This window comes from Bison bison, unplaced genomic scaffold (genome assembly GCF_000754665.1).
Source record: "Bison bison bison isolate TAMUID 2011002044 unplaced genomic scaffold, Bison_UMD1.0 scf7180017864525, whole genome shotgun sequence".
NCBI classification, from domain to species: Eukaryota; Metazoa; Chordata; class Mammalia; order Artiodactyla; family Bovidae; genus Bison; species Bison bison.
Genome location: NW_011495076.1, coordinates 13,062,798 through 13,086,841, shown reverse-complemented (window position 1 = coordinate 13,086,841; position 24,044 = coordinate 13,062,798). Strand labels below are relative to the sequence as shown.

General features: G+C 42.7%; 1 protein-coding gene across 1 annotated transcript in view; it reads left to right on the top strand.

The window, feature by feature from the left end:
* Window positions 1-24,044, top strand: part of CTTNBP2 (cortactin binding protein 2) — a 164,568-nt gene that overhangs the window by 115,873 nt on the left and 24,651 nt on the right. The window contains exons 9-13 of the mRNA XM_010831224.1: window positions 1,034-1,309; window positions 3,904-3,999; window positions 5,208-5,287; window positions 17,325-17,411; window positions 17,492-17,591. Coding sequence (XP_010829526.1) covers window positions 1,034-1,309; window positions 3,904-3,999; window positions 5,208-5,287; window positions 17,325-17,411; window positions 17,492-17,591 — 639 coding nt within the window. The remainder of the gene's footprint in view (window positions 1-1,033; window positions 1,310-3,903; window positions 4,000-5,207; window positions 5,288-17,324; window positions 17,412-17,491; window positions 17,592-24,044) is intronic.

Genomic DNA, 24,044 nt, shown 5'->3' with positions numbered 1-24,044 from the left:
TCTAGTGTTTGGGGAGTTAAACACATTTATGAAGCAAACTAATGACAATATCTGTCTCAAGACATTTAAATTTTTTTCTAATTTTATTTAGCCGTCTCATCCATGTCACATTAAAAACTTTTATAGCAGCTCCTTTGTTCAGTTTTAGAAGTGTTCTGATTTTCTAGAAGTAGGAACTCATTTCTTCAGTATCTGGAATATTTAATTTACTAATTAGGGTTTGTGTTCAACAGACATGAAGATTGGGACTAAACACAAGTGGCTTCTGCACATAATTCAGTTCATGGGAACAGAAGTACATGAGTGCTGCCCACCTGGGGGATACGTCAGCTGGTATCACAGAGAGATTGGAAGGGTTATTTTAAAAGCTTCTTCTGTACTGTTCACCGTTTATCAAGTACCTACTAGTTCTTGGAAGATAGTGTGTTAACAGATAATGTGTTATACTAGTAGTGTGTTAAAGCCCCTCCAAACACAAATTCATTTACTCTTCATAGCAACTCACTTGTGCCTTCCTTCCATTTTATAGAGAAATTGGGGCATAGAGCACATAAGGCAAGGGCAGATGACTAGTAGAAGGTGATCCTGAGGCCAAGCCCAAAGCCTGTGAGCCTGAAGCCACTGTCCTCAGCACGCTGACCTATTCAGCAATAACCCCTCTTCTTCATGATGTTTCCAAGGAAGGTGAGGAGAGAGGGCAGTTGAGAGTTCAGGGTCAAGAGAGGGCTCCAATTTTCTCTGACACTTTTTGAAAGAATATGAGAATCTTGCCCAGCAAAGGAATCAGGAAGTAGAACCGGCCAAATAGACAAAGATAAAGAGCTCAAGCAACATGATTCCAAAGAAACTATGAAGAGATTGGGAGACCAAAATTTACTCCAATAAACAAACATTCATTCGATGTTTAAAAAGGATGGCTGTCCTTTGCTTTGTTTTCAAAATGTTTATATCTGTTTCTTTTTTGTGTAAAATTTTTGCTGGTTTGCTTCCTATCAGGATTTCTTTTCCCTAATTTTTTTTTTTCTTCCAACAGATGCTCTTAAAATACCCTTAAGGATTTCAGTGGGTGAGACTGAACCAGGCAACTGCGGTGCTGATGACTTTGAATGTGAAAGCACAATATGTGCTTTAAATATTCGCAAACAGACATCATGGGATGATTTTTCAAAAGCAGTGAGTCAAGCTCTGACAAACCATTTCCAAGCAATCTCTTCTGATGGATGGTGGAGCCTGGAAGACATGACGTTTAGTAGCACCACCGACTCCAGCATTGGGCTCAGTGCAAGCAGTGTGCGATCCATCACCTTAGGTATCAGCAGTCCTGCAATGAAGGGAAAGTTAAATTTCTGGGTTTATTTATGTTTACGGGCTCCCTAACCTGATTCATAGTTCATTGATTAAATACATTCAGAGCTCACTTGTGGCAGCTGCTGGCGCTGGAAACCTCGAGTGTTCATAATGCAGCCATTATATAATGTTGCCTGTTGGTATAAAAATGCTTTTACACCTCAAATAATACCCAGAGAGTGAAGAACATGAAAGCCCTTGATGAGGCTTTGTGATTGCACTTGCTGTTTTGATAAATGCAAGAAACTAACCACATTGCAGCTGCTTGCTAATGCACAAGCTCTGAACACAGCTCCAAGTTTGTACTTGGACTGCGCCAGAGATGCAGAAGAGCAGGAACACCTTACCTTCAGACGAGAGTTAGAAGAAGCACTTTAATGAAGAGGTAGTCAAGCCTCCCACTTGGGAGGAGTCGGGGTGATAACTGGTTGTTTCTGTTTGATGGGACTCTGAAGAATTTAAAAAGATAAGATTTGCCTTCTGGTGAGCATAATACATGTACTATAAATGTTAGTTGTCCTGGTTAGTCTCTTTCCTGTTGAACTCGGAGATCTGACATCTATGGGGAACCTCCTGTGGTGTCAGGACTGTGCTGGGAGCTATATTTATATACAGACCTCACTGAGTCCTTACAGCAGGCTCATTTACAGATAACTAGTTACAAGATAACTTGCCTGAGGTCACACGGCTAAGGAACAAAGCAGTTAATTCTCAAATCCCAGACTGTCTGATAGGAAAGTCTGTGTATTTTCAGTAGCACCATGTTGCAAAAGAAGAGTCAAGATTGAGGAAAGGGCAGGTCTCAGCATGTGATTAATGTATCAGCTTGTATTAGAAAGTGTTTCATTCTGTTTAGACATATACCCTACATCACTCTGAAAATATATACATCCACTCATTTTTTAAGCAGATTATTCACCATTTAATTTTATGGATTGTTACGATCTTAAAATGATCATTACAGAATTATTATATCATTTTAGAAGTACATTTAGAAAAGGAAGTCAAATGATTCTCAGGACCTCATTTGCCCACAGGTGCAGTGTTATTTAAAGTGTGGGTCTGCCCAGGGATCTGTGGTTCTTCTGACTTCCAATAAACGAAGTCAGCGCAGCCCTGCTTTGAAGGAAAAGGCCCTCCGTCATCAGCGCTCATCCGGCTAATCCGGAAACTGGGGGAAGGCAGGTGGTGTTCACCACCGTCAGATCCATGTACTTCTGTGAGCAGCGGGTGCGAAGGCCAGTCTGTTCTGGTGTTCATTATTATCCCTGAGTACTTGGGAACCCAAGTAGCATTTCGTATCTAAAAAATCATTGAGTTCTGTGGGCTAGGTCTTTAGTTTGATACCTGGCTGTGGCCACTTGATGATTGGTGATTACAGGCATACCTCAGGGATACTGCAAGTTCAGTTCCAGACCACAGCAATAAAAGTTTCCCAATATAAATCAAGTCACATGTATTTTTTGGTTTCTCAGTGCAAATAAAAATTACTTACAATACACTGCAGTTTATTAAGTGTACAGTAGCAATGTCTAAAAAACTATACATACTAAATTAAAAACTTTTGCTAAAAAGTGCTTGCCATTGTCTGAACCTTCAGCAAGTTATAATCTTTTTGCAGTAGTAACATCAAAGATCACTGATCACAGATCACCATAACATATATAATGAGAGTGAAAACATTTGAAATATTGTGGAAATTACCAAAAATGTGACACAGGCACAAAGTGAGCAAATGGGCTGTTGGAAAAATGGCACTGGTAGACTTGATCCATGCAAGATCAAGAACCTTCAGTTTGTAAATAACAATAACTGCAACATGCAAAAAAACAAAGCACAATAAAAGGAGGTATGCCTCCATAATACTGTTATTATGTGTGTATATGAGAAACTGTACTGGATCAATAACCTAAGCTGGATTAAAGGGACCAAGGGCAACAGAGAAACAGTGAGTTACAGGTGAGCTATATACGCATTTTGGGGGCACGCAGAGGACAGGCATTTAGGAATTCATCTATGGAAGGAAGGGATGAATGTAAGTGCTTATGACTGCTCCCTCCCCAGAATGGACACTTATAGAGCAGGGCCGTTTTTTCTGAGCAAGAGTGAGCAGAGAGCCCAGACTGTGAAAGGTTTGATATATTCTGAGCCCCTGAAGTTGCCTGTGAATCCAAAAATGTGTTGGAAAGGGTGTCAGGGACCAGATCATAAAGGATCTCTGGCCTCATTCAGCGTGCTCCAGCTTTGTGAAGCAGGCACTGGAGGAACCATGGAAGGGTGTCATGTCCTTTGTTCTTAAAAACTACACCCTGGACATATTGTTTATATTTGCATTCTCGATTTTGTTCAATCCCTATAGCTTGCAGGCCTCCCACTGACTGTCAGTGAAAGTTATGCTGGAGTTAACCCTTTGTGTGACCCTTTCCATAGTCTGTGTCTCTGACAGTCCAAGCTCTAGAGTCCTCTAGGGTCTCACACAGGAGAGTGTACATTGACTCTTATAAGAATTCCTTCTAAGCGTCTCTTGATATTTCCTTTTACCTTTTTTTGAACTAGGAAATGTGCCATGGTCAGCAGGTCAAAGCTTCACCCAGTCCCCATGGGACTTCATGAGAACGAATAAAGCAGAGCAGGTCACTGTGCTTTTGTCAGGTAAGGGTATTCCAAACTGAGGCGATGTTGAGAGTTTGCATCATGAGTGTTTCATGATTCATGATTTTGTCCTGTGTCCCCAAGCCATGCATGCATGACTCCCATTACTGAGTAGTTAGATATTTTTTGAAATATTTGACTAAGGAGAAGAAAAATCAAAAGCCATGTTTTTGACACCTGTGATGATGTCTGTTCTGATCACTGATTGCTGCAACTCTGATTGCATTTCTCATTAGGAAAAAGCTGATGTGCTGATAAGAAAGTGACAGATACCATGTTAAGAGAAGTGTCTTATTGCTGTCAAGTACAGCGTATGACGAATGTGATTATTATGGTACAAGCTAATCTTCAGTGAGCATCTACTGTGTGCTTGGTCCTGCTGTTTACAGAACATGACAAGTATAAGTTCATGTAATCCTTACAACAGCGTAATTAAGATAGGTATCTCTGTTTATCCTCATTTTATGTATAAGGAAGTTGAGGTTCAGAGAGATTGATGTTCTTTTCTGAGTGTGTGCAGCTAGTAAGTAGTATAGGAATTCTCAGTTTCCCAGCCCTTAATGCTAAAAGGCTACTGATTTTATCATGTATTTCCCAGGTTTGGGAATGGAGCTTTTAAAAATTCAGTTTCAACTAATAAAGTTTTATTTGATTATTTGACCTAAGTTTTTTTTTTTTTTTTAAAAAAGCCTGAGACCATTCCAGAAAATTCCTTCAGGCTCGAACGCCATGTTGAGAGAGTGGCAGGCAGCATACAGAAGGGGGTGGATGTGGGGGTCAGAATTTGGGAATGCACCTGTACATTGATGCTGGCAAAGCTAGAACTTCTGAGGATTGGTATTATACATGGCTTATAAGCAGTAGAATATTGAGTCCAGCAATCAGAGAAGATACAAGCTACAGTGTTGGAACCTGGATGTGAAGGTCCTGGTCGTGATTGACAGGGGATAGGTGGGCTCCCCCTGGGGGAGTTCAGGCCAGCTGAGGAACTCTTGGGAGCCACGGCAGGGGCTGTTTCTCAGCCAGTCCAAGGTGTCACAGCATTTTCACGACGGTAAAGGCACACTGGTTCCTCTTGGCCACATGTCAGCTCTGCCTACAGAAGTCAATAACCATCTTGTATCTTACATTCGGCTCTGTTAGGTTTTGATCATTCTTACAATTGACGTGAAGAGCCCATCTTCCTTCTGTGTGTTTCCTTCTCTCAGGGCCTCAGGAGGGCTGCCTCAGTAGTGTGACCTATGCATCTATGATCCCTCTTCAGATGCTGCAGAACTACCTCAGACTGGTAGGTGGACCTGCCAGGTGGAGTCTTACGCTCCTGGCCCCAGTGAGGATTAGTTGGTTGCTCAGTTTTACGTTGAGAGCTGTGTGAGCCCCTCCTTCCCCTGTGCTCTGAGCTCATGACCTTTCCAGGGCCCCCTCCCTGGAAAACTGCTGGTATCTTGCCTGGAAATTGCTGGGACCGAGAGACTGCATGTAACCTGCCAACTTTTATAGTTTGGGCAGGAGGAGGGTGTCTTTTCCTAACAAAGACTTGGCATCAAGTAATTGCTCATTAATATGGAAGAGAATGACTGTAGCTATCAAGATGCCTGGCTGTAAACATACTCAATTTAAAATTAAGTAAATATGCTAGCGTTAGTATTATATTGGTTTGCCACTTCAACAGAAGCAATTATAGCTTGGAGAGTACAGAAGTTTATTTTCTCAAACACAGGAGTCCCAGCATATGTGAGGGGCCCAGGGAGGCAGAAGGTGCAGGGTCTCAGGGTCTCAGTTCCATCTCTCTCCCAAGCTCCTCGCCCTTAGGGGTCATGTGTGGGCTTGGTCAGTCAGTCAGTGCTCCCAGGGTCCAGCCTGAGGGAGGAGAGCCAGGAGGGCAAGTCCCTGCCTTTCAGAGAAGCTGCACACACCCTTCCTGCCCAAGGAATTAGACACGTGTTCACACCAAACTGGGAGTGTGGACTTGCTGGGCAACCAGGCATTCAGCTAAAACTGTTATTAAAAGGAAGTTCTGTTATTAAAAGGAAGAAGGGAATATGATTATCAGGAAAGAGTAGCAAATTCTAGATACAAAATGGATAGATTTAATGCTTTGCATTTGTCCAGTACTTATCATGTGCCAGGCAGTATGAGGTAGCCAACAGTGTCCATCTTATAGACCAGGAACCTGAAGAAGCAGAGAGGTAAGAACATGCTCAAGGCCATGAGCCACTTACCACAAACCAGTGAGCGATAAAGCCTTGTGTCAGCAAGTCCCTGACACACACATATGTCTCTGCATGTGAAATGCATCTCAAACTAATATTGAAGGTATAAAATATTGAACCATCATCTTGCCTTAATTTGGAAAGCTTAAAAAAAAAAAATGAATGGCTTTGACTCTGACCCTTTACACAAGTTGTTTCCATTAACTGAATTGATGTCTTTGATCCTGATGGAAAGAAGTTTTCAAAATCTTTCCATTGATCTAGCTAGGTTTACCACTGGGATTGACCTTTCTAAAAACAGCATATAAACATTCAAAGGCTTCACAATTTAGGAGACAGAGTGTCTTCTAAATCTGATACTTTCTCCACCCACCCCACCCCCAGCCCTTCTCTCTCTCTCTTTTTTTTTTTTTTTTTTTGCTATTTGCTCCTCTCTCTATGAAGGATCAAAGAAAGCCTGAGGGTTACATGGAAACGGGAAAGAAAGCTGTCTTATTCCTTTGCTTCAGTGAAGGTTAAAGTTATGTGACCAACTGGATTTCAGGAATGTGAGTCTAGGCTCTCAGTAAAATCAGTGGGTAGAATCAGGGCTTTTCAATCACCTGTTGAGATGATAAAATGACTAGAAAGGTGATGCAACCAGATTACAACTGTACATTAGTCTTGACTGACTGGCTCAGTCAAATGGAATTTCTGCTAGTCATACTGCATGCATGCTAAGTCACTTCAGTTGTGTCCGACTCTTTGCAGCTCTTTGGACTGTAGCCCACCAGGCTCCTCTGTCCATGGGATTTTCCAGGCAAGAATATTGGAGTGGGTTGCTGTGCCGTCCTCTAGGGGATCTTCCTGACCAAGGGATCGAAGCACTCACTTTAAAATTTAAAGTGACCCTGGTGGCTCAGTTGGTGGAGAATCTGCAAGCCAATGCAGGAGATGTGTGGGTTTGATCCCTGGGTCGGGAAGATCACAGAAGAGTTGGACATACAGGCAAGGATAACAAACACATAGTCATTGTGACTGTTTCTCCTTCTTTGCGTACATGCTAAGTCACTGCAGTGGTGTCTAACTCTCTGTGACCCTATGGACTGCAGCCTGCCAGGCTCCCCTGTCCATGTGATTCTCCAGGCAAAAATACTGGAGTGGGTTGCTGTGTCCTCCTCCATTCTCCTTCTATAAAAGATTATAAACCCTTTATGGAGATTGGCCATCTGTGATGTATTCTTATATCCTGTTTAGTTATTTAATTTGGTTGTTATTTGTTGAGAAGCTCTTAAATGCAGGCAGTGTTTTAGAAACTTAGGATATAGCTATGTATAAGCTGCATTCCTTGACCTCATGGAGCTTACACTGTAAGCTGTGTAAGTATGTGTACAGTATCTGCCCCAGATGGATAAATACATCTGTAACGTGATATCCAGTACTAATTATAAGTGTAACGAGAAATAGAGCAGATAAGGAGGTAAAGAGCTAATGAAAGGGGTGGCAGAAAGAGCTTTTGAATGGAGTTATTAGGAGAAATCTTTCTATTATGATGCATAGACAGAAAACTAAATGAAGTGAAGGTAGAAGCCTTGAGGAGGGTATCTGAAGCAGAAAGAACAGCTGGTACAGATGTGTCTAGGCTGGCAGTGAGGTTTGAGACATGACCAGAAGCCAGATCATGCAGGACCAAAGCATGGACTTTGAATTTTATTCCAGTTATGATAGGAAGCCGCTGGTAGGATTTGAGCTAGAGGAACATACACCACAATAACTGAAGTGTTGACAATCTATACAGTAGACATGGAAACCTAGTAATACCCGAGTTTTGAGTATTTATTTTAAGCATACCTTGTTTTATTGGACTTTGTAGATACTGCTTTATTTTAATTTTTTTTTAACGACAAATTGAAGGTTTGTTGACAGTCCTGTGTGGGGAAGTCTGTTGCCACTGTTTTCCACCAGCATTTGCTCATTTCCTGTTTCTTATGGTAATTCTCCCAGTATTTCAAATTTTTTTCATTATTATGTTTGTCATGGTGATCTGTGATCCATGATCTTTGATATTACTACCACTACTACTGGCTGAAGGCCCAGATGATGGTTAGCATTTTTTTAGCAATAAAGTCTTTTTTAATTGGGCTTCCCAGGTGGCACAGTGGATTAGGGTATGCACATTGCTTTTTAAACATTTAATAGATGACAGTATGGTATAAACATAAATTTTATTAAAAAAAAAACACATAAATTTTATATTCACTGGCAACTGAGAAAGTCATGTGACTTGCTTTGTTGAGATACTTTATTGCAGTGGTCTGGAACCAAACCAGCATGCCTGTGTATGCCAAGCTTTGTTATAAGTATATAGATGGTTTCCTTTAATCCTTCTATGAGATGGCTACTTATACCAGTTACTCTCATTTTAAAGGTGAACAGACCAAGACTGTTTGCTCAGGATCCTCAGGGAGAAAGTGGTAGCACCTAAGGAATGGAGCCTAGGCTGCCTTCCATTCTTATGCATGTTATCAGAGTTTATACTAGTTATTAATCTATTGGATTAGACATAGTTGTAGTAAACGGTTTTACTGTATGTGTGTATGGTTAGGGCTTCCCAGGTGGCGCTAGTGGTAAAGAACACGCGTGCCAGTGCAAGTAGACCTAAGAAACACGGCTTCCATCCCTGGGTCAGAAAGATCCCCTGGAGAAGGAAATGGCAGTCCACTCCCGTATTCTTGCCTAGAGAATCCCATGGACAGAGGGGCCTGAAGGGCTACAGTCCATAGAGTCTCAAAGAGTCGGACCTGATTGAAGCAACTTAGCACGTGCTCAGTCACTCAGTTGTGTTCTGCTCTTTGAGATCCCGTGGACTGAAGCCCAACAGGCTTTTCTGTCCATGGGATTTTTTCCTAGGCAAGAATAGTGGAGTGGGTTGCCATTTCCTCCTCTAGGGGATCTTCCTTACCCAGGGATTGAACCCACGTCTCCTGCATTGGCAGGTGGATTCTTTACAGCTGATCCATATGGGAAGCACAATATGTGTAAATGCGGTAAATAGAATTCATGTATTGAAGCACTCATGCAGAAAACCAAATGGAGTGAAACCTTTAAATCAGACTTTTTTTTTAATTTAAATGATGTTAATTTTAAATACTGTTCTTTCCCTGAATAGTTAAATAATACAAGTGCATTTTAAGTCTTCATCCTTGAGTTAATAGAGAGACATTTAACTTAATTGAGTTTGAATCACTAATAACTTATTATAATAGTTGAATTTTTTTATCTCAGACTTTTCTCTAAGCCAGTTTGCAACTTTTATTAGCTTATTAATAACTCCATAATTTAATAATTCAGTGACTATTATATTAGAAAAATACTTGAGTAGATCACCCTTATCTGATACCTGTTTTTAAATGTAGAACTCTGAATCCTCATGAACCCAATTCTTGAGAATTACATTGACTGTCCACTTCAGTATGTGCCATGCTCATCATCAAGAATCATAAATAGGAGGTTCTACCTACTCTTCATATATTCCCAAAATAAATTTGCTATATTCCCATAGAAATGATGCTGTAAATGATGGTTTTGTATCTTAACATTGCCCATAAAGGCTTATCAGCCCCTTTAGTAGATGACCAGGTTCAGCCTGATCTTTTTCAGGGGATGGAGGGACAATACTGGGTAAGGGCCTAGTGGAAAATCTGGGGCAGGAAGAGTTCAGGAGTGCTAGAGGCCAGGTGATAAGGGGGAAATTATATCTAAGACTTATATCTTACAGTCTTTTTAAATAGTTATATACCCAAGTTACTACTTTTGTGCTAGTGTGTAATGGCCTGTCTTTATTCAAAGTTAGTAATCAAGTCTGATCTTGGCTTTTATGGTTTCCATAAGCTCATTTGTTCATACTGTTCATGGGGTTCTCAAGGCAAGAATACTGAAGTGGTTTGCCATTCCCTTCTCCAGGGGACCACGTTTTGTCAGAACTCTACACCATGCCCCGTCTGTCTTGGGTGGCCCTACACGGCATGGCTCACAGTTTCATTGAGCTAGACAAGGCTGTGGTCCATGTGATCAGTTTGGTTAGTTTTCTGTGATTGTGGTTTTCATTCTGTCTACCCTCTGATGGATAGCGATAAGAGGCTTATGGAAGGTTCCTGCTGGGAGACACTGACTGAGGGGGAAACTGGGTCTTGTTCTGATGGGTGGGGCTGTGTTCAGTAAATGTTTAATCAAATATTCTGTTGATGGGCGGGGCTGTGTTCCCTCCCTGTTGCTTGACCTAAGGCCACACTATTGTGGAGGTAATGAAGATAACGGCAACCTCCTTCAAAAGATCCCATGCATGCACTGCTGCACTCAGTGCCCCCAACCCTGCAGCAGGCCACCACCAACCCATGCCTCTGCCAGAGACTCCTGGACACTCACAGGCAAGTCTGGGTCAGTCTCTTGTGGAGTCACTGCTCCTTTCTCCTGGGTCCTGGTGTATACAAGGTTCTGTTTGTGCCCTCCAAGAGTCTGTTTCCCCAGTCCTGTGTGAGTTCTGGTGGCTCTATGGTGGGGTTAATGGCGACCTCCTCCATGACGGCTTATGCCATACCCAGGTCTGCTGCACCCAGAGCCCCTGTGGTAGGCCACTGCTGACCTGTACCTCTACAGAAGACACTCAAACACTTTTGGCTCAGTCTCTGTGGGTTGGGCGTGTGTTTTGTGCCCTTCCCAGGTCTGAGCAGCTCAGGCAACCAGGTGCTTGGCAAATCACCTCCCCAGTCCCGGCCGCTTGGTTTCCCGGGTGTGCCGCGAGAGCACCGTCTCAGCTGTGCTGTGTGTCTCCTCTGGAGAGCTGATCTCAGGTTGTGGCCCTCCTGGTGGATGTCAGGCATCCAGGATCTCAGGAAGACAGGTTAGCAGCTGGGAGCCTGCTCACAGTTTGGTGGAAGATTTCATCTCTGGGGCTGAGATTGTAGCAGCCTCTTGCCTTCTGGCTCTGGCTGTCACCCTCTACCTCCCGGTGGGGAGGAGCCGGTATGCAGCTAGCTAGCGTGTATGCATATGAGAGTTGGACTATAAAGAAAGCTGAGTGCGGAGGAATTGATGCTTTTGAACTGTGGTGTTGGAGAAGACTCTTGACAGTCCCTTAGACAGAAAGGAGATACAACCAGTCCATCCTAAAGGAAATTAGTCCTGAATATTCGTTGGAAGGACTGATGCTGAAGCTGAAGCTCCAATACTTTGGCTACCTGATGTGAATAACTGACTCATTGGAAAAGACCCTGATGCTAGGAAAGATTGAAGGCAGGAGGAGAAGGGGACGACAGAAGATGAGATGGTTAGATGGCATCACCGAAGCGATGGACAAGAGTTTGAGTAGGCTCTGGGATTGGTAATGAACAGGGAAGCCTGGCATGCTGCAGTCCATGGGGTCACAAAGAGTCGGACACAACTGAGTGACTGAACTGAACTGAACTGAAGTTCATTTTTGAAAGCATATAGTGTGGGTGTCTCTCTGTATGTGAACTTGAATTTTTCTTGAATTCCATCATTCTTTGTACCTATTCTATAAAGAGAGACCTCAGCAAATGCCTAAAAACACTAGCATGAAAGGCCCCCAGCTTTGGTTATGCCTGATGCTGGATGTTCCAGTATTATTTGGGGGGATTCTACATGAGTAAGTTGACAGTAACTGTATTCTGTGTGGCTCTGAAGTCATATATAAATTAGTTCTTTAAAATTAAGTTTTCAGAGAGGCTGTAATGAAAGTCTTAGCTATAAAGCATGACCCTGTAACCCATAGCCATCCCAGTTTCATTAGCTCCGTAAAGACCTTTTATTTTTTGTTCTTTTTTGAGTTCAGCATCTCAGCACAGCTTGGCCTAAAAACTGTCTCAGGTAGTAGAAGCTTTTCCTCAGACAAGTGAAACTCTGACCAAACGTGAAGTTGATTGCTTTAAAATAATGCCACAATCTGAAAACACATTGCAGGTGCCACATTGGCTGTAACAGGACGACAGCCCCTCGGGTAAACTCCATTCTGCAGAAAAACACTGTGGAGGGAAACAAAGATAAAGGGATAGATGGGCCTTTGTGAAGGTCATTGTCTCCATTTATCCAGAATTCACTTGCCTCACAAAGCACTAATTGGCATGTGATGAGAGCTTCCTGAATAGGCTCTGAAGACACAAGAATAAAAGGGATTGGTACCAATTGTGATAACAAGCCCTGTGTCCCTTTACTAATAGGCAGAAATGTCACACTGTAAGCACGCACTTAGAAGATAAATCTGGGGACTACAATTCACCTTTTAGAAGTTGGGTTTCAAAAAGCAGATCTCCTTTCAACATAGTTAAAATATTTACTACCCCCGCCTCCTCTAATCTGTTTACCTTCCTGTCTACCTATCTGTCTATCTTTAGAGCTGCCCTCTGCTGGAAGCATGGAGCATGTGTATTTTTTAAACCTCAGGCCTTGCTATTTGGAGAAATAACATGGTAACTCTAAAACAGATAAATATGTTTTCTTGGCATAGTTTTGCATGTTTTCACCAGTTTAAATATAGCAAGGGGCTTCCATAATCAATTTTTCTGTTCAGCTCTTAAATGGTAACCACACAACTGTATCATTTGATGAGCTAGAACAAAATATCATTCACAAAAAAATAGATAATGCGTGAAATAAGTAGAAACCCACTAATAGGATGCTTGCATTAGAATGTCTGAATGATCCAGAAGTCTTTTACCTTGATTTACTTACTGAATTTATTTATCTATATTCTGGAAAGGATGTAAGACTGTGTGAACAGATATGCTTACTACTAGTGAATGGCCTTTCAGTAAAATTTTTCTGTCTTTCCTGAGAACCAACAGTCTGAGAACAAATGAGGTGCTGGAATTGAAGACGGCTTATCTGTGAAGTTGGGTCTCTTGCTGTTACATGACTTCAAAGTCAATCTTAAGAAAATGTAGGCAGTTTGACAGGATGGCTAAACTTGTTTTCAAAAGTGAGACAAGATTAAATAGCAGTATTAGTTGAAAATCTCAGTGGACTTCCCTGGTAGTTTAGCTGGTAAAGAATTCGCCTGCAATGCAGGAGCCCTGGTTTGATTCCTGGGTCGAGAACATCCACTGGAGAAGAGATAGGCTACCCACTCCAGTATTCTTGGGCTTCCCTGGTGGCTCAGCTGGTAAAGAATCTGCCTGCAATGCAGGAGACCTGGGTTGGGAAGATCCCCTGGAGAAGGGCATGACAACCCACTTCAGTATTCTTGCCAGGAGAATGCCCATGGACAGAGGAGCCTGGCAGACTACAATCCATGGGGTCACAGAGAGTCAGACACGACTGAGCGACTAAGTGCAGCACACAGCACAGACTGTTCAGTAAACCTTGAAAATCTGTGCCTGTTTCACTAGTGTGAAATTATCCATTCTTGGTGAGAGAATTTCTACCCAGTAATTCATGGCAATTTGGGATTAATTTGGAGAGCTCAAGATTTCTGCTTTAAAATTGCACCTGCCAAGCAGCACCTAACACACAATTTCCCACTAAAGTACTTTTAAAAAGGGATAAAGCTTCATAGTAACAGAGGAAAATAGAACTGAGGTCTTCCTTGGGCAAGAATCTAGAAAATATTTTCACTAACTTGAGGAGCAAGAGATTGTCAGGTTTATTTATTTGAGGCCTACCTGAGATGAGATAGGAAAATATTGTTATCTTTCTCTTATCCATCTTTACTAATGATTCAAAAAAAAAGCAAGATTTACTAGCAGTTAGAAAATTGAGCATACCTCCTTCACTGCTTCTGCTTTTGGCAGCACCATGATACTTTGCTCCACCCCGGCAGCACAGGTCCTTCCGCAGCTGTTCAGAGGTTGGATCCTAGAAATCCCTGAGCAGAGATCACGGGCTTTGATGAGACTGTGCTGCATCGGGAAGCATATTCTATCTGCACTCTCAATGGGCTGGGTACAGGAGCATCCTGCTTCCCGGGTCTGCAGTTCAGCTCATGCACTTGTCTCCCAAGGGAAACAGCAGGACCTTAGTCCACAGCAGCCAGTGCTGGATCCTGGAGTTTAACTAGAAATGTTAGACACCAGCCTGCCATCCGTCTAGTGACCTAATTCAGCTGGAAGATCAGTGGGCAGTGAGTGAAATCAGTAATGGTCCACACATCCTGCTTTACTGCAGAATTCTTCCTGTCGCTTCACAGTAGATAAATACCCATGACAACTTAACATTATACTATGGAAGAATACTGCAGAAAAGAACAAAACCTTCCTGAAAACTCAGAAGAACACAGCTTAAAAATAACTTTTAAAAAAAGAACAAAGAACTTTGGGCGATTATGTTCATTCTCTAGAGGATGCAAGGAGATAGATTGTGAAAGCAGAGCAAGAAAGCCATGGTGGAGGGCAGGATAAGATGAAAAGGAAAAGGGTTGGAAAGCAGATGGATGAGGCAAGGAGCCCAACAAAGAACAACCCAAAATGCAATGGCCTCATTGAAATTGTACTTGAGATCATAAAGAGCAGAACAGAGGTGGTACGAGAAAGTTCCATTCAGGGTTGTGAGTGTAGAAGAGAAGGACAGAGTTAGGGTAATGATGAAGGGACAGGTGTCCTCACAGAGCACAGCAAGGGAACTTAAGCCTTACAGGTGTGCCTTAGAACTAGAAGAGAAGAAATTAACAAAAGCGTAATGGAAGAAAAAATTTCCAAGCTGAAAAAAGTTTGCACATGTCCAAAGGATTTACCCTATTTCATTTAAAATTGGAAGAAAGAGACCGTAACTAGATAAATCTGGGCAATGGGCAACAATTTTTAATGACAAGAACAATCTGTGTATCCCCAAGCTTCCCCGCTATCACACAGGTACAAATGAGAACAGACTGTGCTGTAATAATTCTTCTTTAATAAAAGCTTACCCCTGAAGTCTTGTGGTGCCACGGCCTCACTACCTAGAAGCAGAGCCTCAGCTGAACTCTCTGGGATGTTATCTCTCCTGTGTCTCTGAGGGAGGCCCTGTCCCAGGCTTGGTCCTGGCTGGCACCTTTACCACTGCTTGGTTTTCAGAGTCACGGTTCCACGGAAAACAGCCCAGGCCAGTCGCTGCTGAGCTCAGCCTCTCATTTTAGGATCCTGATGTTTGTCAGGCAGCTGCAGCCACTGGCATTTTTCTTCCAGACACACTAGTCTCTCTGTTGCTGCCCTACCCTCACTGTGAATCCAACTCTTCCCTTTTTTATTGAAGGCTTAACAGTGGTAGAATAATATTTAAAATAAGATGAAATCACTGGCGGCTACCAGGTAAATTGTCTTTCAGAGCCTAAAACTCAGTCCCCAGTGCAACCTCAAGGGGCCCCTTTAGGATCACTTCCTTCCTCAGCCCATTGTCTGACACCTAGTGGTCAAGCCTGGTTTCCCTTCCCTTCGTAGGAGTTTGTCTAAACATGTCAGGGTCTCCTGGGAGGCCAAAGCTCAGGTCTTAAAGGCCCCAGGTAAGGAAGGAGTTCGCTTTTCCTTCCATACTAAGGGCTTTCCCTCAAGCCTTCCTTTCATATCTCAGAATCTGCCTTTTCCTGTAGGATCCAGGGGCACAGTCACTGTCTTCACAGAAGTCCACTCTGGTCACCCTCTAGGATGTGACCTTCCCTGTTAGATAAAAGGGACAAACTGATCAGAGCGCAGCAGAGCAACGGCAGCACAAAGATACACATCCATGTCCTTACGTCGTCCCATCGCGGATTAAAGAGAGAGAAAAGACCTGTCGTGTCTTAACACATTTCCAAGTCTGGGTGGCTCAATCTTCAGTCCTCATATGAACTTTGTCAATGGTACTGGTTAGGTTGGTGCTTCACCTGTGTGGGTCCTTTTCTGCCAAACCTTTCTAGAAAGAAACCTCCCCAGCATGGGAGCACAGTGCTGGATTATGGAGGTGTGGGAGGCTGATCTCCACCCCGATTTCACTCTAAACATCATTGCCCTTGTCCTGCATAAAACATCATTCATTGACTTTCCATCTTAGCACCCACTACATCCCCACCTGTTCTTAATTGAGATATTTTTATACATGGGGATAAAGAGTTTTTAAAATCACTATAGGCTTCCAGGAAGGAGACTTTTTATTTTTTTAACAAAGGAAAAGTGATCAGCCAGACTCTACCTAGATTTCTGAAATTCAGTGGGATCATATAAAGAGTTGATCCAAGTATTTTATTCTCATGAAGATGTCCTTTATGTAAAAAGTCAACACAAAGGTATTCTCTGATATACAATAGGTATAAAAAGATGGCACTCCTGTATGCTTAAAAACCAAATACACACATATCAACTGTGCAGAGAAAAAAACTGGAAGGAAACATGAACCATATTATAGTGGTTGCTTTGGTGATTTTTATTCTGCTTCTTTATTTTTCTTTGTGTTGTCTAAAATTTCCTGAAAAACATTCACTGCTATTTTAACCTCTGAAAAGTAAGAGAAGCATTGGGAAAATTTGAACTAAAGAGCATCTGTAAAGGATAATAATAAAAAAAATTACAGAATATCTATAAGGGACAAAATACACTAGGAACTGTGTTCCCAGGTAGTATACTGAACCTCAGTGTAGAAAATGGAGGAAAGAAAGGAGTATACTTTTTCAAAAAAGGCCCTCTCTTGCTATAAACATGTAAATACTGTGTAAAATTCAGAGAAGGCAATGGCACCCCACTCCAGGATGGAGGAGCCTGGTAGGCTGCAGTCCATGGGGTCGAGAAGAGTCAGACACGACTGAGTGGCTTCACTTTCACTTTTCACTTTCCTGCATTGGAGAAGGGAATGGCAACCCACTCCAGTGTTCTTGCCTGGAGAATCCCAGGGACGGGGAGCCTGGTGGGCTGCCGGCTGTGGGGTCGCACAGACGACTGAAGTGACTTAGCAGCAGCAGCAACTGTGTAAAGTGTAAAATACTATGTTTGTCAGTGTTCACATTAAAATGAAAGGCCATATGCCCAGTGAATGAAGCCAATCCCTAGAAAAATACTTTTAATCTTTTGAAAGGCAGAAAACAATCAGAAAGGATATTCTACACAGTGTAAATAAACCAATAATTTAATATTTATCTTCTAATAGTTTTACCAAGATCTTCTCTGGGTTTATTAATAGGTCGAGCAATATCATAATGTCATTTTCCATGGCCCAGAAGGGAGCTTGCAAGACTACATCGCCCATCAGCTTGCACTCTGCCTGAAGGTATGGGTTGACCACATACCCTCTCCTTTTCTTTGAAAATCTGAAAGAGTTCAGAACTAACCACACTCTTCTTATCACAGCACAGACAAATGGCTGCAGGATTCCCCTGTGAAATAGTGAGAGCTGAAGTGGATGCTGATTTCTCCAAGGAACAGCTAGTAGATCTGTTCATCAGTAGTGGTAAGACCATCTCAGCAAACTGAATTGTGATAACCAAAAGGCATGTTTTGTCAATTAAGCCATTGCAAGGAAAAAATGTTGTGCTTAGGGATAAATTTAAGTAGACTGTTCAATTATGCCGCAGCTATGGGATGAAAACTGGGAACCCTGGTGACACTTGTAAAAAGACACTTATGTACGTGTCATTGCATCTGTTCTGCATCCTGCATTCTGTTTATAAATTATCTGAAGTGTAATATATAACTGGCACTAGAGGATACCAAAGGAGGGGGTGGGTGGTGGGAGCAGTCCACCTTAGTGAAACTGTTGTATCATTGGTGCAGTTTTGAATTAATTGCACGGTGGTAATAAGCGATCGATTTTTTTAGTAAATTTTATTATTCATAAATTCTGTACAACAGAGCACCGCTTGTTGTTGCGCCTGGGGTGCACTGCTTCCTCCACTTCATTCTTAGTATGCCATTGACCAGCACTTTGCTAAACACAAACCACGCATTAACTAACTCATTTGGACTTCCCCGGTGGCTCAGCAGGTAAAGAATCCTCCTGTAATGTGACATGGGTTCCATTCCTGGGTCTGGAAGATCCCCGAGAGTAGGAAATGACAACCTGCTCCAGTATTCTTGCGTGGAAAATTCCATGGACAGAAGAGCCTGACGGGCTACAGTCCAAAGGGTCGCAAAGAGGCAGACATGACTAAGTGAGCACACTCGGTCTCCACAACAACCCTATGCAAGTTGGGTTTTTTCCCCACTCTGAGAGATTCTAGTTTAATTTGTCTGAAGTGTGGAATGGGCACCAGCATTTAAAAACTTTTTTTTTTACTGGAGTTATAGTTGATTTACAATGTTGTGTTAGTTTCAGGCGTATAGCAAAGTGACTCTGTTATACGTGTACAGGGACCCACCCTTTTCTTAGTTCTTTTTCCCGTGTAGGCCGTTATAGAGTACTTACTTATTTTTGGCCGTGCTGGGTCTTCACTGCTGCATGCGGCTGTAAATAGTTGCAGTGTGAGGGCTCTCTTGTTGTAGCTCACAGTCTCTAGGGTGCCCAGGCTTCAGTGGTGGTGGTGCACAGGCTTAGTTGCCTCATGGCATGTGGGATCTTTCCTGGCCAGAGATCAAACCCATGTCTCCGCATGGGCAGCTGGACTGTCAACCACTGGACCACCAGGGAAGCCCCTTGAGTCGGTATTATTATCTCCATTTCAAAGGTGAGGAAACAGGCATGAAGAGCTTCAGTAACTTGCCACAAACTACACAGCAGCAGAACCGTGATTTAAACATATTAATTAATGCAGCATTTTTGTGAATTCCCCATCTTAGGCTCCAGAGCTTAACACCCCCATCTCCAGCACAGGCACAGTTAGTATAACCCTGTAGAGTATAAATGACTAGTGAAACAAAACTGAAATGGAGCAGCCTCTGGTCTCTATGGGCTCAAAACCTCAGAGAACCTGGGGATGGGGTGAAGGAGAGAGGTGGTTGTGAGCTGAGTTAGGATGCAATAAAGTGCAAATTCAGGTCTCTTCTTTAGGGGAAGGGGCGATTCTCATCTTTGGACCTGTGATCAAGGGAGATATCCTGTAGGTGGTGACCAGGCTGAGGAAGATGGAAATTACCAGGAGTTCCTAAGCCAAGAAATACAATTAAGAGGCAATTTAGAGACAGACTGGGGAGTCCACAGACATAGAAGCACATTTTGGGGACAGGAAAACTCCACCAGAATCTGAATGTTGCTGTAGTACTCAGGCGACTCTTTGCCAGAAAGTAGTGAGAGTAAGTGACAGAAAACTGTTTTCTCTGACAATACTAATAAAAGCTAATGTTTACTAAGCTTTGTCTCTGGTAAGCCCTATTTGGGGCTTCCCTGGTAGCTCAGACAGTAAAGAATCTGCCTGCAATACAGGAGACCCAGATTCAATCCCTGGGTCAGGAAGATCCCCTGGAGAAGGTAATGGCAACCCAGTCCAGTATTCTTGCCTGGAGTATTCCGTGTTTAGAGGAGCCTGGCAGGCTACAGTCCATGGGGTCACATAGAGTCAAACACAACTGAGTGACTAACACACTTAAGCCCTATTCTAACCTCCCTGGTTTATAAACACTTGAGACAAGAGGTTAAGTGCTGGCCCATGGACGCCACAGCGAGGACACAGCAGTGCAGACATAAACCAAGCAGTCAGAATCCTGAACCTGACCTCAATCACTGCCTGCTGCTGCTCCTCAAAAACTCATCTGCGCCCCCCATTTCCCCCCCTTAGTTTTATAGCAAAAACCCCCTACACTTTTTCAATATTCAGTCTTTCTTCATTTCAGAGTAAGAAGTTAAAACATGGTGTGTCTTGTCCTATCAGGGTAAACAGCAATTAGACTGAACTCTGTTCTAAGCTTAAAAAAAAAAAAAAAGGCTGAAAACAGTGAGTTAGGTCAAGAAGGATGCTAAGGTGACCAGCTCAGCGTTTCTAAATCTTTGAGGAGCACCTTTCTAAAAATAACTCTTCTTCCTAATTTCCCAATTCAGTGAGTCTCTTGGCCCCCACACTTGGAACTCAGGTCGCGTTGGCAGACCTGAAAACCTAAATGCCCACAAGTGCTGTAAGCTACACAAAGGAGTGAAGCAGGCTGGTGGGGGGCAGGAGGGAGGGAAGCCTGTCCCTGTCTCCATGAGAACAGCAGCTCTCAGCTCTAAGCAGCTGAGTGGAGATGCAATTTCATGGGTTTTGTGACTTGCAGAAAGAAGCAAGAAACCCAAGTTTTATGTGAAAATGTGGGAGTTTGTTCTTCAGTGTTTTCAACTATCTTAATTTTTAAAGCTATGTTAAGACCGTCTAGAACCCCCCAGGTCCTCTGATTCACAGAGCACTCACTCCTGTCACACAGCCAGTCCACGGTCGCGTCCTGCCAAGTGGGCCTCAGTGGGCCTTTTTCATCCATCCCCGTCAGGACCATCCTACTTCATGCCTCCTTTTACTCTGTCTTGTCTACTTACCTGTAAGTGGCTGCTCTGCCCTCCTTTTCTCCTCCCTGAACATCCTTCACAGATCACCAGACCCCTGATTAGAAGCTCTTCGTGATTCCTGTCCATTCTTCCATCACCCACCGAACAAAGTCAGTGCCACTCTGTCTTCCATTCTAGGACATTGTTCCACTTAATCTGTTTATTTGACCTTTTTTAATTTTTTGAGATATAACAGTAAGTGCAAGGGATACAGGGTGTTGATATGATACCCAAATATTACAAAATGATTACCACTGTATCATTAGCTAGAATTTCCATCACCTCATATAATTACCATTTCTTTCTTGCAGTGAGAACATTTACTGTCTACTCTCTCAGCAATTTTCAAGTATATAATAAATACAGTATTAACCCCCCCCCAAACTTATTCATCTTATAACTGAAAGTTTGTATCCTCTGACTGGCATCTCGTTTCCCTCACCCTCCAGACTTTGACAACTTCCATTCTACTTGGTTTCATCAGTTTGGCATTTTTAGATTCTACATACAAGAATACCATGCAGTATTTGTTTCACTCTGTCTGATTTACCTCCCCTAACATAATGCCCTCAAGGTCCATCCATGTTGTCTAGACAGCAGAATCTCTTTCTTTCTCATGGCTGAATCATATCCTAGTGTAGCCACATTTTTGTTATTCATTCAGCTCTTGATGGATGGTTAGATTGTTTCCATATTTTGTCTCCTGTGAATAATGCTGTGATGGACACAGGTGTGCAGATATTGCTTCAAGATCCTGATTTCATTCCCTTAGGAGATATGCCCAGAAGTGATATTGCTGGATCCTATGCTACTTCTGTTTTTTAGGTTTTTGAGGACCCTCCATACTGTTTTCCACAGTGGCTGCACCAATTTATATTCCCACCAAGAGTGCCCAAGGGTTCCCTTTTCTATACATCATTACCATTTGTTAACTCTGTTTAGTGATAGCCTTTCTAACAGTTGTTAAGTGATATCTCATTGTGCTTTTGATTGACGTGGATTTGTGCATTTCCCAGACGGTTAGTGATGCTGAGCCTGTTTTCATGTACCTGTTGGCCATTTGTACATCTTCTTTGGAATATCTGACTCTTTAAAAAAAATAGATATCTAAGCTCCAGCAGAATATAGTATTTCTTCCTCACATGTCCTTTGCTTTTCTACTCTCCACATCTTTGTTTATTCTGCAGCCTTCATCTAGAATTACTCTGAAATTTCATCTAGAATAAACACACAAACTTTCGTTTCCCCCACCCCCTACACACACACATACCATGACTACCGCATGGCAGGTTCCCAGTAAAGTACTGTGTTGTACATGACTAGTTAAAATAAGACATGGCAGTCCCTGTTTTAAATACTCTGAAGTGAAGTGAAGTCGCTCAGTTGTGTCCGACTCTTTGCGACCCCATGGATTGTAGCCTACCAGGCTTCTCATTCCATGGGATTTTCCAGGCAATAGTAATGGAATGGATTGCCATTTCCTTCTCTAGGGGATCTTCCTGATCCAGGGATCGAACCCGGGTCTCCCACATTGTAGCAGACGCTTAACCGTCTGAGCCACCAGGGAAGTCGTACTCTAAGGACACCCCAAATAAAGGCTTGTCTGATCTCTCCAGATATGACAACTACCTCTGATGAAGAGCAGTAAGCTTTGTTTACCTCTGAGTCCCACCCAGCTATAGTTCAAGGCAGTGAGGCTTATTTGGGCTTTTATGTTCACCGACACATAGTATGAGCTCCTTGAAGGCTAGGAATGTAGCTTTTTCTTCTATTTCACTTTGTACACTGATTGCCAATAATTACTTGTTGAGTGAATGGCTGAATCTCCTGATATAAGAAATAGGCAAAGAAAAATGGAATGTTAATCACACTTAGTTGTCAGCAAGTAGAAGAACTTGCTTACAGTGAAGCTAGAAAGAAAAAAGAGAGTGTAGGAGTTGTTGAGGCCGTACTTGATGACAGGGCATAAAAACAGAATGAATTGGATTTCAGAAAGGTTTTCAAATGATAGACTGAGTCCAAAAAATCTACTCTCTTATGTAGGGAATAGTATAGCATCTCCACGTAGTAAAGGATTTTTATTCTGTATTTGGCTCAATAATTTACAAGTATCAAATATCCTTTTTTTTTTTTTTTAATAGCACAAATAAGACACAAACACAAGACTTCTACCTGCTAAGACCTTGAATGCAGTTACCCGTTAGCAAGCGGAGCATATTGGAGGTTCCTCATTCGCCTTCTTCCCCGCATCTAGTCAGTCCTCGTTCCTCTTGAATCTATTTCCCATATCTCATCTCCACCTCCCGCTCTCCAGTCCACCTGCCACCTGTCATCTCTTGCTCAAGGGACTGTGGCACTAACCCTTCTTGTTCTTCTGCTCTCTCTCCTTTCAGAAGCCCTCTGCAGGCTTCCAGAAGGCTCACCCTAAAATGTAAAGCTGCTCATGACAATTTCCTACGATTATACTCTAGTGTCACCAGAATAGACACTGGAGGTCTCTGCATGTCATGTCAGGAACACTGCAGTCTGGCTTCAGATCTCTGCCTCGCTGCTGTCCATCCTCAGCTTCTGAAACTCCATCCATTGTCACCGTCATTTTCACAGCAGCAGGACCCACTGCTCTTGACAGGTGGCCAATGAGGAGATCATGGGGAAGTACATTGTGAGTAGACGGGGACACCAGAAACTCCTGAGGCAGTACCAGGGAATCGCAAGTGAGCCAGAGGGAAGGATCTGTGGACAGTGTGGTGTCACTGTGTGTCGTGCAGAAAGCCCTCAGCAGGGAATTTTCTTTTGTGGTAAAAGAAAGGGTGATGAAAAAGGACAGAGTAAAGAAGGCAGAGATCTGGGTTAGAGAGGAGGAGCTTCAAGGCTATTCTACTTAAGCTTTTAGAATACTAATGGGATAGAAAATATCTATCCCCTAGTCTCTCTTTTTTTAACCAAGAAAGTAAATTGATTGAATAATACAACTGCCATATGAGGATGTGCTGATTCATAAGGTGTTCTAAACGTATTCCTAGTTTTTAACCTTATTTTCTAAAAAAAAAAAAAAAAAAAGTTTAAACTACGTAGATTTAGCTGGAGACATTATTTTGCCAACAAAGGTCCGTCTAGTCAAGGTTATGGTTTTTCCAGTGGTCGTGTATGGATGTGAGAGTTGGACTGTGAAGAAAGCTGAGCGCCGAAGAATTGATGCTTTTGAACTGTGGTGTTGGAGAAGACTCCTGAGAGTCTTCTTGGACTGCAAGGAGATCCAACCAGCCCATCCTAAAGGAGATTGGTCCTGGAAGGAATGATGCTAAAGCTGAAACTCCAGTACTTTGGCCACCTCATGCGAAGAATTGACTCATTGGAAAAGACTCTGATGCTGGGAGGGATTGGGGACAGGAGGAGCAGGGGACGACAGAAGATGAGATGGCTGGATGGCATCACTGACTCGATAGACGTGAGTCT